Source organism: Petromyzon marinus, chromosome 51, assembly GCF_048934315.1.
Source record: "Petromyzon marinus isolate PM22_M1 ecotype Great Lakes invasive population chromosome 51, UKy_Petmar_22M1.pri1.0, whole genome shotgun sequence".
Taxonomy (NCBI): domain Eukaryota; kingdom Metazoa; phylum Chordata; class Hyperoartia; order Petromyzontiformes; family Petromyzontidae; genus Petromyzon; species Petromyzon marinus.
The window spans coordinates 2,184,375-2,203,475 of NC_133717.1; the positions used below are offsets into that span (position 1 = coordinate 2,184,375).

The 19,101-nt window shown below is 50.0% G+C and overlaps 1 protein-coding gene across 5 annotated transcripts in view; it reads right to left on the reverse strand.

Annotated features, from left to right (window-relative positions):
• LOC116953335 (uncharacterized) overlaps positions 1-19,101 on the reverse strand; it is a 361,549-nt gene that overhangs the window by 131,313 nt on the left and 211,135 nt on the right. For 4 of the 5 annotated variants that reach the window (XM_032973442.2, XM_032973444.2, XM_032973441.2 and 1 more), the window contains exon 2: positions 4,136-4,195. The exons of the other annotated variant lie outside the window; for it this stretch is intronic. In XM_032973442.2, the coding sequence (XP_032829333.2) occupies positions 4,136-4,195 (60 nt within the window). The remainder of the gene's footprint in view (positions 1-4,135; positions 4,196-19,101) is intronic. 5 annotated transcript variants of the gene reach the window in all.

A 19,101-nucleotide genomic window follows, 5' to 3' on the forward strand; every position in this document is an offset into this window, starting at 1 on the left:
GAATTCCTGCAGTCACGAAAGCTTTAAGTCAATAATTGGAACGTTGTGAGTTTCAATTTAAGTTGAATTAGCCGATGTTATTATCATGTAATAGAGGTGTTTTGGGTTAGAAGTATAAAATGTGTCGTTGAACCAGCCACCACCCGGACACAGCCAATTAGCGAGGTTAGCATGAAAATAAAACGTGCCAATTCGTTACTAGTTGAGCACACACCGGTGTGATGGAGAGTAAATCCACAACATGTACTATTCTAGTTACGTGTTAAACCGTCATCATCCCGCTCCGTTCAATAAAAGAAGTACCACCGTGCGGTGAGCCAACAGTGGCGTGGCTCTACGGATAGTCAGACACCCAGAGTGGGAACGTGGAATCGAAATGACCGCTCGTCCATCGTTTTGCTGGAGTGCTTGTTCACAGACTGCCTAAGCCACTCGGGGAAACTTGGGCGTAACAGTCGAGTGCTAAAAGACCACCAGCGTTGTGCCGGGCTGACTGAGCTAAGCTCAAACAATGCAATTTGGCAAACAAGCTTCTGACCTCTGGTGTGCTCGTGCGTGCAAAAAAAATCATTGGAATCTCGTAGCAGGATAGGATAAGCAAGTCGAAGGTTCAGAATACAACAACAGTGAAGTATTGTAGAAGAGATCAGGAGGAGGTCGTGATAATGGGTAGGACGCGTGCGTGTAGGGTGCAGGAGGAGGGAGCGGTAGTGTAGCCGTTAGAGCGCTGAACCCGGCGACCCGGGTTCGAGTCCCGCTCACACCCAACACCAAATGACGATTATCTGAACCGGACCTGGGCCTCCCCTAGGTTGACTCAGCCTCAAATGAGCAACCGGTTCGGTGTGTAAACATCGCCACTGGGGAGACAAAGGCGGTCGGGCGTGGTGCTGGCCACCCACCCCTTCGTGTACCGTTGCAGCCTTCATCGGTAAGCTCGCTAACAGCACTTGCCCCTACAGTCTGCTAAGACTATACGGGGGATATTTTTCTTTGGAGGAGGAGGTAGTGGTGGGTGGGACGTGAGTGCACGGTGCAGGGGGGAGAGGTAGTGGTGGGTGGGATGCGTGTGCAGGGTGGTGGAGGCCAGGTCACCAAGACCGGCATTGCAGTGACACCCAGAGGTGGGTGAACAAGGGGAAGAGAAGACCTAAAGCCAGACGGCGGTGGTGATTGTGCAGGTCTGTAACAGACCTGCACAAAACGTGCAGGATCTGGCAGAATGAAGGTGGCACTGGCTGGGGGTATGATGGCACAAAGGCGTCGGCCGTGATAGTTTGTTGATGTCCATCTCTGAGATAACAATGATCAATCATAAAATTCCCATGCAACAATCCATTGATGACAAAAAAAACTACGAATCGGCTTTAACCTTTCTGGCAATACAACAGGAGGTGTTGAGATGTTCAAACACCAAACAGAAACCTTTCCTCAAGGCATCAAGTCTGCGTTAACCACACGGACTTGTGCCAAAATAAGCAAACAAATGTGCTCTGACTATGTTGCTGCTATAAATGCCCAAATGATGGGGCACTTTGTTGAGCTATCATTTGTGGCCAGGTCGCTTCTGAACAATCATTGAATACCTCAGTGGGCTTTGCCTGCTAGGATGGGGATGGCTTAGTGTTGTATTTGTTTGTGTTTGGGTGATTTTTTTTTACCTTTCTTGTACTTTGCACTCCTATCGTGTTTTTTGTACTGTTTGTTGTTGTAACGTTCTTACCCCGCACCCCTACTGAACATCCGTGGAAAAGAGCTTCATAGCTCATCGGATTCCTCGATCGGAGCATGGCCTTGTCTCACCAATGCTAGACCAGAGAATGCCAAAAGGCAAACAGTAGATAGAATGCAAGTATCAACACATTAATAGCTCGGGTTGAACATCTGAACACAAGTTTTACTGCCAGGAAGGGTAAAGCCTATTATTATTTTTCAACAATTCACTCCACGTGCCCCCCCCCCCCACCCCCGCCCCCCCTCCACCGAAAACATAAAACAATTCCAGGTGCAAGCCCAAGATTAGGCGAGGGGCGAACAGATCGACGATCGATCTCGCGACGCCGTTCACCGCCCCAGATGCCCTCAATCAGCGCGAGGAGCGAGCGCTTCCATCGACCGCGAGCCAATCCGCTCTCCGTGGCAGGGCCGGCCTTGGCCGCGTTCGTGAATCCCGTCTCCGCGTCGCCCGCCCAGCCCCCCTGCGGGGTTCTCAGCGCGGGCGTGCAAGCCGGACGCGACTGACCCCTGGCTTCCTGGGCCTTTGATAGCAACTTGACGTGTGCTGGGGGCGGGGGGGGGGGGTAGGGTGGTGGGGGGGGGTATTTCGCCATACTTCACCCGCGTTGGTTCAGCGCGGGTCGGCGAAGGCGGAGGGGGTCACTTAGACGTGGGAGCGTACCGCGGTTTCCCGTGCGCCGACTCCCGCGCTGTGTTCCAAGCCAAAGCGTCTCACTGCTCACGCAAGCAGTCTGCTTTGGTGGTCCTGAGCCACCTCCCATGAACACGCTTGGCTATGTACGGTGCGGAAGAAGTTCAACATCTGGAAATTCCACATTCCCGTGACGGGGACTAGTCTACCCAGGGGACGAACACTGATGGCTTCCTACAAAGTGTTACCTCTGTTACAGACTCCAGAGAGACGACGATGATGATGATGATGATGACGAAGATGATGAAGACTTCAGATGATGACGAAGATCTGAGTCAATCTCTCCGAACCAGGATTTGAACTCGCGACCTTTCGATCGCAGTCCAGCAATGGATTTTGTCTCACTGCCTCGGCTGCCAACCGCATGGCACCCATAGCGGCGCCTAGAGCACCAGTGCATTGCGTGGTGGTCGCTGACCCAAGTGCAGTGGATTAACACGCGCATACAGGGGCAACGGGAACGGTAAAAGGGAGATGGCCCAATTAAGCTGGTATGCGATATATGGCTGTGATTGGACGGGTGTTGTTGTCAGGGGCAGAGTGGCGCCCAAGTGTCTGGAGATGGGGGTCGGTGATAGCGACAGGTGCGAGGGGCACGAGGCGTCTGAGCACGCCGCCTAATTAATTGGTAGTCGATGGGAACGGGGATATATTCAGGGGACGAGAGAGCGGAGTTGGAGTTGTCGCTGGGACTGGAACGAAGCAGGTCGGGGAGAGACGGAGAGAAGACACAAGAGACAGAACAGGCTAGCAGTGGAGCAGAGACAAGGAGCGACAGAGATAGAGACAAGGAGAGAGAAGACAGAGACAAGGAGAGACAAGGAGCGACAGAGAGAGATAGAGCCAAGATAGAGACAAGGCAGAGACAAGGAGAGACAGAGAGAGAGAGAGAGACGGAGACGAGATAGAGACAGAGAGAGATAGAGACAAGACAGAGACAAGGAGAGACAGGGAGAGATACAGAGTGGGACAAAGACAGAGTGAGACAGAGACAGAACGAGAGCGAGATACAGAGTGAGAAGGAGAGACAGAGTGAGACAGCGACGGAGAGAGACAGCGACGGAAAGAGACAGAGACAGCGAGCGACGGAGAGAGACAGAGACGACGCGGAGAGACAGTGAGAGATAGGGAAGGGAGCGGAGCGAGCGAGACAAGCGGAGCGCGGCGAGCGAGCTGTGGCGAGCAGAGAAATGATGAAGTTACAGGCGTAATGTGGAGAGTTGTAATAAAAGTGGTGTCGGAGAAAAGAAGTTATCCGTGTGAAGTCGACCACTACACAAGCACTAACCAGGCTACAAACTGCTTAGCTTCCAAACTCTCATAGGATGGGGCGCATCCCACGTAGCCTGGTCCCAGGGGAGACCTGTATTCCGTAGATGTTAAAACATAAAGATGCAGCCCTGAAATTTGCAATCAATCACGCCATTGCTTGTGAAAGGGGCCTGCAACTAGAAGGAGTTCTTGAGGGTATTTGACCTTTTCATCCACCCTCGCCAGACAAACTGGAAGAGGTGGCAATGCCTACACTTCAACCCACCACACATGATCTGCAGGTCGACTAACTATATAGCACGTTAAACATACGGTGACAATGGTGAAGATGGTGACGATGGTGACGATGGTGACGATGACAATGGTGACAGTGACGAGGGTGACGATGGTGACGATATCATTCGCTTCTCGCTTGTCGTGCAGCGGTCACGTTACCTGAGCTAAGGTGCGTTGTGTTACCATCCGCTCCGATGCAGTGCGGGGTGCCATGCTTACCTGCAACAAAAACAACACAAACAATCATCACAACAAGCACTGCAACACGCACCACAACACTCACCACAAGACTCACCACAACAATCACCATAACACGCATCACAACACGCATCACAACACGCACCACAACACGGACCACAACAACACGCGTGTTCCGGATCGCACTGCGCGTTGTTGTGCACGAAGTCCGACGTTTTGCTCCACGCGTGCCATGCAGCACAACGGCCCTCTGCAGGGTATTTGGCCTCCTCCTCCACGCCGAACAGACATCCTGTGAGAGGTGGCGGTACCCACACTTTACCCCACCACACGTGACCCGTCAGTACTAACTGCAGTGCACCCATTTATCCCGGTGGGTGGACAGAGGCGAGAAGATTTAGGAAAAGTGCCTGGCCTGTAAAACCCCCAGAGAAATAGTAATTGAGACTCCCATGCTGTGCCTCCACAAAAATATGAAATGTTTTCATCCTTCGGCCTCCTATTCGCTTTCCAGACCAATATAATAGTTAAAATTGTTGGGTTTTATGGACCAGCTGGCCAGGATTGCGCTGGAACATCGCTCCACTTTGCACCCAGCGAACCGGAAAGCACAGCTCCAGATGTGTCTCGACTCATCCACGGCGGTAAAACGATCAATTGTATTTTAAGAATGCACAATTAAAAACAAAATAACGTCGAGGCAATTAAGAACAATTTAAATACATTTAGCTTTTTTTTTGTTACTTGAAACCTTACCAATGATTTATAGACTGCCTGGCACACGACGATCCAGCAGCCCAGTGTATAGGCAGGCGCACTCTGGACCGGTTTTTGGGTCTCACCGGCAAGCGCACGCCACATACAAGATTTGGGATTCCCATTTCGCACTTAAATCCCCCCCCCCCTCTACCCCCCGAGAAATCTAAAAACGGGAGGCTCCCTTGACGGACTCTCCTGCCCGGCTTGTTCACCACCTCCCCTTCCGCCGTGTCGAGCGCGTTTACCGGAATCGAGATGGGCTTAACACGGCGGCAGTGTGGCCTAACGGAGCCCTGGAAGCTGCCACAGCATATGCTCGAACATTTGCAAGATCACCTTTGCTTATGGTCATTAAATATTTACCGGGTGGGTGGTGAGCCATAAATCCTCGCTGACTTTAAACAAAAAATAGGGTCTGTTCTTCAAATTAGGGTGACAATACACGCGCACATTTCTCTCCCGTCACCAATCCGACCGCGCTATCCGTGTCACGGCGCTGGGATATGAATGCGAGGTCTCGAGTACTGTATAGATATTCAGTCAGCGTTAAAGCCATGATTGTCATAATCTGCAGCATCGGCAGCAGAAATACCAGGAAAAAAACAGCATGAGCAACAGCGTCATGAATATCAGTACCAGCAGTGTCATCATTATCAGCAGCAGCAGCAGCGACATCAGCAGCGGCAGCAGTAGTATATCGTTCTCCTCATACAACATAAGTATCAGCATCATCTTCGGCTGCAGTGTTTTCATCATCAGCAGCAGTCACATCATCATTTTCTCCCTCTAGGGTGAGTAAAATGAACCCCAAACGTAAGGAGAGGTCATTTGCTCATGAAGAGAAGAGACCGCGTCGTTTTCATAGGAATATGGAAATTCCACCAGGTGCTCAAAAGCTCTATGTGATTTTTTAAAAATTTCATTATCAACTAACTCAACTATTATTATTATTTTACCAGATAAGGCCAACTGTGCTACATATCTCGTTTTCAGAAGCGACCTGGTCACAAATGATCGGTCAACAAAGTGGTTTATCACGTGGAAATTTACAGCAGTCAAATACTCAAAAAGTATGTTTCTAAATGTGGAAGGAAAAACCGGTGTACCCGGAGAAAAATGCGCGTGACCACAGGGGGAGAGAGAGAGAGACATGTAAACCCCAAACATACAGGCGTCAGGGTAGGGAGCGAACCCACGTCCTCCTGTATAACAGGCTAGGCTATTAACATTTATTCGCCGTGGGACTTCAGATAGGAATATCCAACCCACTGTCGACTGCCCAGAAAATGGTAGTCATTGTATCGACCGTCCAGGGTCATAATTGGCTTAGAGCGGTGCACTCCAGGGCTCGCACGTTCATTCCGCTCCAACTCGACCTCGAGCAAATAGGCGACCGGCGCCCCCCGCCTGCACTGCGACGCGCAGGGGCGTGCTCCCTGGCCGTCGCCGGCAGATGGCGATGCCCTTCCTCTGGAATGCCACGAGACCCTGGACCTGGCACGGCTCTCGGTGTCGTGTCGGGCAGCTCCCCGCCCCCACACCCCCCCGGGCGCTTCACGTTTGGTCGACGGCGGTCGCCCCACGTGGCCCGCGCTCCTCTCGACCTCCGCGCTCCTCGCTCGCGTTTTGTTTGATCCGTGGTGCCCTCGTACATGAACTTTTTTGTTTACACATATATCGTTGTTCATTTTTGTTACAGGAGATTTTTTCTGGGGGGTGGGGTCGAGGTTCAAATGTTAAGTGTTTTTTGGGAACAAATTTGCATGAACGACTCTATATCAAAACGAAATTATTGATTATATATTATGTACTCATACGTACGAAAATCACAGCATTGTGCTGGCGAGGCTACGTGAGTTATGATAATTATTATTGCAGGATTGAAGCTCGTACACAACACAAATGAACTACACGAGGCTATGAGCAGGAGTGGTGGTGCAGCGGTTTGCGTGCTAGTGCCCGATGCACCCCGGCCACCTGAGTCCGATGATTCCAGGCCACGGTTGACATCAGTAGCGAGTGATATCTAAACTGGTGCTGGTCACTCCCCCTCCCACTCCCATCCCCTTTTTCACTAACCCGCAGGTCCCCCACTGACCAGCGTGGTGAAGTATGGTCGCATGCATGTATGTTGAACTCCTTTCGCACCGTACATAGACAACCGTGCTAATCGCGCCAAGCTGCAGCGAGCGCTCCCCGAGATGCGATTAGCCAGATCCCGATAGCGAGAGTTACTGCTGCTGCTGCTGCGTTTCCTATTGAACAATAAGCATCCACACAACAAAAATCGCCATTTGCCACTAAGTAGAGGTGATGTTACCACAGCGCTCATGCCGAGCTAGGTGCACTGAGGCCACGTGAAGTGTCGAAGGCTCGCTGACATTAGGTCATGGGACAGACCCAGGTGCCATGGTTTGATTGAGATGATTGGCGGATGCACCACCTGTGCTCCCTCCTGTGCCAAATTGCTGCGTTTTAGCCGCCCGGCGCTCCGCTCGTTGTGAGAGTCGCTCCTCTGCCCTCCGCTGTTGTTGGATGGTGACTCCTTCCAACTGCCCGGTAGTGTCCTTCACGAGCCTCATCCACAGAGGCCAATCTTGACACTGCTGGTACCAGGCATCGGCAAATCCACTCAGCTCCACATCCTCCTCTATCACATCAGCCCATCTCTTCTGTAGCCCGTGGTCTATCCAGCTAAACAGAAACTGCTTGGGCATGCAGTGGATGGTCATGAAGACTATGTGACCCAGCTAATGCAGCCTTGCTTACCAAAGGAGCTCACCAATGGACTGTCCAGATATTTCAAGGTTCTATGAGCTCCTCACACAATTCAGTCTGGTTAAACCCAAGATACATCGTAGGCAGGCCAACCGGAATGTCTCAAACAGGCGCAGATTTGCCTTTAAAGAGTTCCGCAATTCGCAAGTATATAGAAGGGAAGGCATAACTGTGGCCGAGAAAACCCAGGAGCTTTTCGTATGGAGCGACAGGCCAGGCAGCTTCCATACAGCATCACGCAGCTGACAAGAAGATAATGCCGCTCAACTGATTCGGAGTTTGACCTCTGCTGCCAAACCAGAGCTGGTCATAAGCACACTGCCCAGGTACATGCACACACACTCGTACACATATTCACTCATGCACACGCATCCACACGTGTGCATACACATGCCCGGCCGCACTGTTTTCACAGTGCTGATGTTTACACAATGCACCAGGTACTCGTGTAAGGCCGAGTCGAACTAGGGCAGATCCAAGACCTGTTCAAAAATTCGTAAATGACTTTGGCCGTGAGCGGGAATCAAACTCGGGTCGCCGCTAACCACTGTGCCACCGCCCATCACTACCACACACACATCCCCATCGACGGCCCTGATTAGCTGGTCACGGAAATTCCACATTCCTCTGGTGGGGGGCCAGTCTGTCTGCAGGCAAAAATCATGGCGCTAAAAATATATTAACTAAAAGTATTTGAAATGAAGTGCAAGTCAAAGCCCCGTTCTTGTATTGGGACGTGAGTATCATTTCCAGTTGCATTTCATATGTACAAACAGGGCTGATATCACTGTATATACGCTCGGTATGCTTAAACAATTCCACCTAAATACTCGCACAGTGGCGCGCCAAGTTCCTGTTCAATCTGGGCACAGCCCTCCCTCGCTTGCTCACAGCGCGAACCAAATTCATTCTTCATGGGACCTTTCTTGTCAGTGTCAAAATATGAGAATTGGTTTCAGCATTTGTGGCATTAACACCGAACAGAAACCTTTTGCAAAGAAACACGTCTGCATTAACCACACACACTTGTGGTGAACATGCAAACAAAGATGTTCTGATAATTATATATGCAGTCTTTGCACAAGAGAACGAGAAGGTTCGCCCTTTGGCGTTCTCTGGTCTGACGCCGGTGAGACTAGGCCATGAAGAAGGCCGTCTCTGGTGTAGGCCAATCAGTTGCAAAGACAATGCCATCTATTAACAGAGCATGTTTTTGTTTACATGTTCACCACAAGTACTGTGTGTGTGTTGAACATGCAGACATGCTTCCTTGCAAAAGGTTTCTGTTTGGTGCTTTAACACCTTAACACAAAGTGTTTTATTGCCAGAAAGGGTAAAACAAAATTCTTACCAATTAATTCTGTCCGTCCAGTGCCCACAATGCTCGCCGAGTTGCATTGGCTTCCGGTGGCCGAACGGATAAGTTAAAAGGTTGCACTCATCACACGCAACGCAAAGTGATTGCCACAAATGAACCTAAATACCTTGCTGATCTCGTCAAGGAGAAAAAAAACCATCATCACGCGAACTCTGGTCATCCTACTCTTTGGTTTTATTCGGTAAAGTCACGTAGATAAAATAAAACAATTAAATCACGACGTTTCGGAGGCAACACAAGCTTCCGTCTTCAGGTGGAAAAGTCAACGCAGAATATCTGCGTTGACTTTTCCACCAGCTTGTGTTGCCTCCGAAACGTCGTGATTTAATTGTTTTATTTTGTTTTATTTTATCTACGTGACTTTACCGAATAAAACCAAACGGTATAAATCATTGCAGTCACGAAAGCTTCAAATCCGGTCATCCTCACAGCTTTTGGCTGGCCATCGAACGATGGTGGTCACCACGTCGGGCGCTTTCAGATGCGCTTCCGCGGCCGTCTGGAACGCTCTTTCCTTCCGCTATTAGGAAGTCATTACCAAATGTGGAATCCCCTTAGGTTCCTCCAAAAACATAAGGTAACCTCGGAGTCAGATACCGATTACTTTTCACAAGGGACCCTACCCCGACTCTTCCTTCCAATATTAGGAAGCAGCTTCAGCTGTATGCAGAATGTAACATTGGCATTGGTGAGACAAAGGTGGCCATGCATTGTGCTGGCCACAGCAACACCTCGTGCACCATGCTAACTTTCTAATGCACTTTTAAATCTAGATTGAACACTCATTTCTTCAGAACTGCATTTTGCGTTTCGTTTATTGCCCTTCCCCGCGGACCTCCCGATTAGCACGGTTGTCTATGTACGGTGCGAAAGAAGTTCAACACACACGCATACACACGTACATATATATTCTCATAAATCCCAATTTGGGAGGCTATCGGAAGCAGCCCGCGAGAGCCGCTTCATCATCACGGGGGAGGAGAGAAACCCCCGAGCGGCACAAACGACATCGTCTCGGTCTGGCTGCTCCTCGCTGCTCGTGCCGGGCGAGCTTTATGTAAATCTCACCACAGTTGCCGGAGATAGCGGGCTGGCAAAGAGAGGACAGAGAGATAGTGAGGGAAAAAAGTATTTGATCCCCTGCTGATTTTGTACGTTTTCCCACTGACAAAGAAATGATCAGTCTATAATTTTAATGGTAGGTTTATTTGAACAGTGAGAGACAGAATAACAACAACAAAAATCCAGAAAAACGCATGTCAAAAATGTTATAAATTGAGTTGCATTTTAATGAGGGAAATAAGTATTTGACCCCCTCTCAATCAGAAAAATTTCTGGCTCCCAGGTGTCTTTTATACAGGTAACAAGCTGAGAATAGGAGCACACTCTTAAAGGGAGTGCTCCTAATCTCAGCTTGTTACCTGTATAAAAGACACTTGTCCACAGAAGCAATCAATCAGATTCCAAACTCTCCACCATGGCCAAGACCAAAGATGCAGCTATCTTGCTGTGACTGTTCCACCTGAAGACGGAAGCTTGTGCTGCCTCCTAAACGTCGTGATTTAATTTAGTTGTTTTCTTTTATTTTAAATTCTATTTTACCAACGTGACTTTACCGAAAAAACCAAAGAGTATGAATCCTTGCAGTCACGAAAGCTTCAAATCTAGAATAAATGACCCAAAACACATGGCCAAGGCAACAAAGGAGTGGCTCAAGAAGAAGCACATTAAGGTCCTGGAGTGGCCTAGCCAGTCTCCAGACCTCAATCCCATAGAAAATCTGTCGAGGGAGCTGAAGGTTCGAGTTGCCAAACGTCAGCCTCGAAACCTTAATGACTTGGAGAAGATCTGCAAAGAGGCGTGGGACAAAATCCCTCCTGAGATGTGTGCAAACCTGGTGGCCAACTACAAGAAACATCTGACCTCTGTGATTGCCAACAAGGGTTTTGCCACCAAGTACTAAGTCATGTTTTGCAGAGGGGTCAAATACTTATTTCCCTCATTAAAATGCAAATCAAGCTATAACATTTTTGACATGCGTTTTTCTGGATTTTTGTTGTTGTTATTCTGTCCCTCACTGTTCAAATAAACCTACCATTAAAATTATAGTGTGATCATTTCTTTGTCAGTGGGCAAACGTACAAAATCAGCAGGGGATCAAATACTTTTTTCCCTCACTGTATATATAGAAAGATTCATTGATGAAAGCCATTGTGCAATCTTTCAGATCTTCCCACCACTTTCAAAACTTTAACTTTTTTTTGGGGGGGGGGGTGAGGTGGGGGGGCGTGTGGGTGGGTGGCACGGGTTAGTGGGTGGCACGGGTTGGTGGGTGGTCCAAACAGAAAATGAGAATTTGATTGCAGAATTGCGCTTGGCCGAGGAGTAAAAGCCCCCATTTGGTACATTTCAAATCCAGCAGTCTCAGCCACTGAGTGAGAAAGTTGACGTAATTAGGTCAGAACGAGACAAATGAGGACAACGGGAGGGTAATGAAACGGTCGCTGTTTAACTGTGATTATTGCATTATCAAAACCTGTCAAATTGGAAAGGTTCCTTGTTAGCCAGCCACCCTGCGCCTCATACATTAACTCTTACCCACCGCCCCAATGTCATAATTGCGCCTTAGTCCAGCTCTCCGAGGCTCGGACAATAAATAAACCCGAAGAACGTTGTGTTCCATCACTTTTGGATCTGAACCTCGTTGATTAAATGAGCCCACGTGTAGTTTAATCCTCACCCGGGCACGAACACCGAACCCCTGGCGACACGCGGATGAATCCATTAAAGATGCATTATTTATTCCGACTCCCTGAACCAACCTGCTGGGATCAACAGTGGGCCCCCAAAACCGTGAAGGGGGGGGACCATCATTACTAATCCCAGGGGTCAGCAACCTGCCGCTCTGCCGCGTGCTGGCTCTTCAAGGGACAGGCCTTCGTCGTTTTATTCAGGACCACCACCGTCTCGGATTAAACCAATTGCGTTGGCGGCTTCTTTAAATATTGATCTTATTTTTTTAAACCCGAATTCTTGCAATTTTGGTCGCTAATCCACGGGATGTCAGCATGGCGTCGTCGGTTGTCACTGCGCTAAGAAAAAGCCCCAACTCACAATGAATCCTGGCGAGGCAAGACGTGAGAGTCTCAAGGGCTACATCGTCACTTCCACCCTTCTACCCATCCGCCCGTGGTGGCATCTGTCCCACGGCCGTGCAAGGGATTCTCACGTTTCGTTGGCCGCCTTTCGCCCGCAGCCGCCGCTGCCGCCGACGGCTCGGGTCGCTTGGGAGGGTCAGCACCCAAAACGTCGTCCGCCTTTACCCACGGCCAGAGAAACAGCAAAACTGCCCGAGGTTTGCGCTATTATGAACATTAGCATGGGGGTGCTGCACCACGCAGCGGCGTATGTTAGTCTATTGCTGCTACGCAATCTCGTTTTGTATCCCCCCCCCCCCTCACGTTTCTCCACAAGTGGACTCGCCCTTGCCCCACCCACCCCCCCCCCTTAGTTTACCTGCCAGTTTCTTAGGTTTCCGCGACTCGGTTTCTTGGGCTTCTGCCCCTAATTTGAACCCTTTGGAGTCAAACTCAGTCCGATGGCAATTGTCCCTCCGCGGTCAATACGAAAAGTTCCCGCTTTGTTGGAAAGTTAACAGCGGCCACACCTTGTGGAGGAGACTGGAACCCCGTTGTAGAACGGTGGCATTGACAACACCGGACCACCAGGTTTTTGCCGGTCCACCTCAGATTGGCACGGTTGGCTACATGCGGTGCGAAAGAAGTTCGGCATACATACATACATACACATACAGCACGGTTGGTATGTACGGTGCGAAATAAGTTAAACATACAAAGGTGCCGGTAGCACAATCAGAAGAAACTTGGGGCAGAAATTTTTTTTCTTGTTCTTTATATAGAGATAAAACCGACTATGTCTGTGATGTGCAGTGGCAGCGTTATGGGGGGGGGGCATTGTTGCCTAGGGTGGAAAATGTAGGGGCTGTGGGGGGCACAAAATGTTAACTACCTCGCCTGGTATACAGGAGGTTGTCTGTTCGATCCCGACCCTGACACCTGCAGAAAATTTGGAGTTTGCGTGTCTCTCTCTCTCTCTCATCATCATCACGGTGGCTAGGAGATGTTAACTACCTCGCCTGGTATACAGGAGGTTGTCTGTTCGATCCGGACCCTGACACCTGCTGAAAATTTGGGGTTTGCGTGTCTCTCTCTCTCTCATCATCATCACGGTGGCTAGGAGATGTTAACTACCTCGCCTGGTATACAGGAGGTTGTCTGTTCGATCCCGACCCTGACACCTGCTGAAAATTTGGGGTTTGCGTGTCTCTCTCTCTCTCATCATCATCACGGTGGCTAGGAGATGTTAACTACCTCGCCTGGTAAACAGGAGGTTGTCTGTTCGATCCCGACCCTGACACCTGCTTAAAATTTGGAGTTTGCGTGTCTCTCTCTCTCTCATCATCATCACGGTGGCTATGAGATGTTAACTACCTCGCCTGGTATACAGGAGGTTGTCTGTTCGATCCGGACCCTGACACCTGCTGAAAATTTGGGGTTTGCGTGTCTCTCTCTCTCTCATCATCATCACGGTGGCTAGGAGATGTTAACTACCTCGCCTGGTATACAGGAGGTTGTCTGTTCGATCCCGACCCTGACACCTGCTGAAAATTTGGGGTTTGCGTGTCTCTCTCTCTCTCTCATCATCATCACGGTGGCTAAGAGATGTTAACTACCTCGCCTGGTATACAGGAGGTTGTCTGTTCGATCCCGACCCTGAAACCTGCTTAAAATTTGGAGTTTGCGTGTCTCTCTCTCTCTCTCTCATCATCATCACGGTGGCTAGGAGATGTTAATTACCTCGCCTGGTATACAGGAGGTTGTCTGTTCGATCCCGACCCTGACACCTGCTGAAAATTTGGAGTTTGCGTGTCTCTCTCTCTCTCATCATCATCATCACGGTGGCTAGGAGATGTTAACTACCTCGCCTGGTATACAGGAGGTGTCTGTTCGATCCCGACCCTGACACCTACTGAAAATTTGGAGTTTGCGTGTCTCTCTCTCTCTCATCATCATCACGGTGGCTAGGAGATGTTAACTACCTCGCCTGGTATACAGGAGGTTGTTTGTTCGATCCCGACCCTGACACCTGCTGTATATTTGGAGTTTGCGTGTCTCTCTCTCTCTCATCATCATCACGGTGGCTAGGAGATGTTAACTACCTCGCCTGGTATACAGGAGGTTGTCTGTTCGATCCCGACCCTGAAACCTGCTTAAAATTTGGAGTTTGCGTGTCTCTCTCCGGGTCCTCCGGTTTTCCCCTCCACATGTAGAATCAACCTCACGCGTTTTGAGTATCTGGCTGCTATACATTTCCACGTGATGATGATGAGCCACTTCGTTGAGCTATCATTTGGGGACAGGTCACTTCTTAAAAAAGAGCTGTATAGCCCAGTGGGCCGTACCTGGTAAAATAAAAACAGGTTAGTTTAGTTTTAACCACACAGAATTTGCGGAAGCGCCTGTAAATGTGTGCGACGTTACACTGAATTCCGTGCAGGAATGTATTTGTCAAATGACATAATGCTAGGCGCACAACGACACAATCGGGATATTATTGGCCGAAAAGCAAACACAGCAAAACAATTATAATTCCCAATGTACTTGTTTTAAAATGCAGGGTCATGGAGATGCAATGCCTTTCTGTGATTAATTACATCCCGAGCGCGGTTAACATGCATTTTAAAAGTCTGCCATCATCGCCAACCATAATCAATCCACTGCTGTATGAGGGGTTTCCCCCAAGCCAATGACTTCCTTAAACGGACTGTTGTACAGATTGCCAGGTGCCCGGTGTCGGGCGATCTGACCACTCAACCACCCCATAAGCGTGAACTTTGTTTATAGGAGGAGGGGTTGGGTGGGAGGGGGCAAAAAATAATTGGGGGCCACGACACAGTCGATTCTAAAAACAAGCTTTCCCGCACCTCCGATTAACATGTTCGGCTACGTACGGTGCAAAAGAAGTGCAAAGTACGTACGTACATTTGAACGATGTTAAACACTAAAAATAACGAGTCACGGCGTGATCTGCTTGTGTTTATCGTGCAGTCTGCTCTGGCTGTCAAATTCTGCACTGGCTATCTACTGGACACACTGAAAAAGGGCTACATAGCTCATCGGATTCCTCCAGTCAAGATTCATATTCTGAAATCCCACGGCTAAATTGTACTCATTTGTGCGTTGTGTCCGGCCCACTCTGACTATTGCTGACGGTTTGCCGATCTTCATCGTGGAGCTTGTGAATTAAACTAAAGATGCAGTAGCAGATCAGTGAGTCAATGTGTGTGTGTGTGAGAAGTCATTACAAGGTGTGGAACACAGTCAACATTAGAAGGAGGGTAGCTAAGCCTTCAACGGTGGGGGGGGGGGGGGGGAATCTCAGCCGCATCCTCCATCCCCCCCCAAATCTGCGAATGACTCTGACAACGAGTCCAGCTGCCTTTGAGCTGAGTAGTAAATTAACTGGTCGTTGCCAAGGCAGGGCTGCACTAACGATGAGCCGCCGCAGCTCTGCGTTGACGCACGGTGGATCTCCGGGTGAATAACAATTTGCGCGCCGGGCTGTTGGCGGCTGAGCTCCCCAGGACAAGCGCGAGCCGACAGCGATGGTGGCGCCTCTGATCCGGCGATAAAAATTGCGGATCAGTCGCCGCGCGCTTTCCCCGCTCGCGAGGCACGTGCTGCGCTCGCGCGTGTCAATCGAAGCGGAGAGCCAACGCTGATCTGAGCGTGACCTCCGCCAACACTGTCAGAGCCGCGGCGACTACATTCCCAAAACGAACACGCGGTGTACATGTGTGTATTGAACTTCTTTCGCACCGTATGTGACCAACCGCGCTAGTCGGAGGTGCGGGGGAAAGAACAACAAACTAAACGCAAAAAGCAATTCTTAAGAAATGCATTTCAACCTAGATGATTTCAAAGCGCCATAGCTTCCGTGGATTCCGAATATCGGAAGGAAGAGCGTTCCAGACGGCCGCGGAAGCGCATCTGAAAGTGTGTTTTTTTTCGATGGCCAGCCAAAAGCCGCTGCTGCGAGGATGACCGGAGTTTGCGCGATGATGGTTCATGCTCCTTGACGAGATCAGCGAGGTATTGTGGTTCATTTGTGGCAAGCACTTTGTATGTAATGAGCGTGACCTCATAATGTATCCTTTCAACAACCGGAAGTGAAAGCAGCTCGGCAAGCACTGGACGTGCACGACACGCCGCAGCTTGGTAATGTTTACAATCTTCTTCAGTGACTCTGACAAACTGGAGGAAATTCTATATTCCTATGTCAGGATAATGGCTGTTGACTTCATACAAAGTGGCATGTGCTCTCTTGGCCTTGGGAGATGGCGACAGCTTGGGGAAGGACGCAGCAGTGGATAGATCATGCCTGATGTTGATGAGCGGTGGTGGTGGTGGGCTGAGTCGGTGGTGCATCGGCCAGTCATCTAATTCAGTCAACCCTTGGCACCTGGACACCTCTCCGGGACCTCCTGCCATCGGGTGTTCGACACTTCACGTGGCCTCAAAGTGCACCTGGGCCTGGCACAGGTGCCGTGGTGACGTCCCCGCAACTTAGTGGCGAATGGCGGCTGTTATTGTTGTTGAGTCTATCACGGGTCGGCATGAAACAATGCATCAACGTGTTGATTTGCGCAGATGATCCTCAATCGATATGCTCATAGCACATTTCAAATAATGCAACGATAGGTGCTCACAAATGAAAGGGAAAACATGCAGATGAGGCCTTGAAAAGGTGACGAAGACCACGGCACTATCGTCGAATCGGATCGCGAACCCAAATAGTGAGGGGCCACTGACTTGCTCACTCAGAGGGTGATTCAAACGTCGTGGTCAGAAACTCGAATCGCAGTCAAAAGGTCACCAGTTCAATCCCGGTCATCAGTCAAACTCAGCCAATAATTATCATTCCTGCACGGTCAATAAAGCAAGTAGCACTTCCCGGGGAAGTCAATAAGCTGTTGTCCTACGGCCATGCTTCCCTCTGCCACAGCGATGCGGAATTTCCAACGTTGGCTGAGCACTGTCATATGCTCGTGTGAGCGGCGAGCATCTGCCTCTGTGCGACTTGACGCAGCTTTCGGATGTAAGAAGTTGCCATTTTCACATACACACTCCATGCCAGTGAATCTCTCGCAAACGCCAACTGGTTCCTATCGTCTGGTGTCGACTGAATTCCATTGATAAAGACGCTGAAATCCACTGTCAAATCTCTTCTTCACCCCATCTCTTTCTCTGCCCCGATACAAAAACCAAGATCCCCCTCTTCTTTGGTTCTTTCGGTAAAGTCACGTGACTTTACCGAAAGAACCAAAGAAGATGAATCCTTGCAGTCACGAAAGCTTTAAATCGAAAAGATCCCCCTTATAGCCTGTTAACAGACTGTTGGGGCAAGTTCTGTTAGCGAGTACCTATGAAGACCAGCACGACACATGAGGGGGTGGGTGGCCAGAGCCACGCCCGGCCGCCTTTGTCTCCCCAGTGGTGATGTTTACACACCGCACTAGGTACTCATTTAAGACCGAGTCGAACTCGGAGCGGCCCAGGACCAGTTAAGATAATCGTCACCGGTGTTGGTAGCCGTGAGCAGGAATAGAACTCGTGTCTCCGGGTTCATAGTGCATCGTGCTAACCTGTGCGCCACCGCTCCCACACACACAGACATTCACCTACATACTCAAAATCCTCACACAGATTTACACATACGTAAACGCACACACACACGCATGCGCACACACACACACCACAGACTTGGCATTCAACGCAAGGAACGTGGAAAAGTATTCCATAAATTAAGTGAATGAGCTGCAAGGAGAGATTTAGAGACCTGTTTCTGCCCAACGGGAATTGAAATGGCATTTCAGATAAAATATTTCAATTACATTAAACCGGCACAGGTTTTGATTGCAAAAGGCAAGCGTTTTCTCCAACGATACGCGCATTCCAAAGCATGGCAGGGCGCACAGCAGCGGTGGCGGAGTGTCTCCCTTAGGGATAAGTCAGACTTTCAAATACGTACACACACACACACCTCGGTGTCTACCAGTAATAGACAAAGAGCCCCCCGTATAGCCTTAACAGACTGTTGGGGCAAGTGCTGTTAGTGAGCACCTATGAAAGCCAGCATGGCACATAAAGGGGATGGGTGGCCAGCACTATGCCCGGCCGCCTTTGTCTCCCCAGTTACGATGTTTACACACTGCACCGGGTACTTTTCTGAGGCTGAGTCGACCTAGGGCAGGCCCGGGACCGGTTCAGATAATTGTCACTGGTGTTGGCCGTGAGCGGGAATCGAACTCGGGTGCCGGGTTCGTAGTGCAGCGTAGCGCTAACTGCTACACTCCCGTTCCCTCCTCCTGCACCCTGCACGTACGCTCCCCGTATACACACACACACGTTAACAGACACCTCGGCATTATCTTGCCACTAAGTGGCAGTGACATCACCACAGCGCCTGTGCCAAACTAGGTGTACTTTAAGGCCTCGTGAACTGTCAAAGGCTCGCTGGCTCCTGCCAGGTCACGGGACAGACCCAAGTGCCAGGGGTTGACTGAGATGACTGGCAGATGCACCACCTGCATCCCCTACTGTGCCAACTTGCTGTGTTTTAGCCGCTCGGTGCTCCGCTCGTTGTGAGCGTCGCTCCTCTGCCCTACGTTGTTGTTGGAGGGCGACTGCCTCAAACTGCCCAGTAGCAGCATCCTTCACGAGCCTCCTCCACAGAGGCCAATCTTGACACCGCTGGTACCAGTCATCGGCAAAGTCCAATCAGCTCCACATCCTCCTTCTCTAGCCCATGCTGCACCCATTGGGCCCCCTCTATCTGGCAAAACAGAAGCTGGGCATGCGGGCTACATGACTCAGCCAATGCTGCCTCGCCTGTCAGAGGAGTTCACTGATGGAACTGTGTTCACATATTT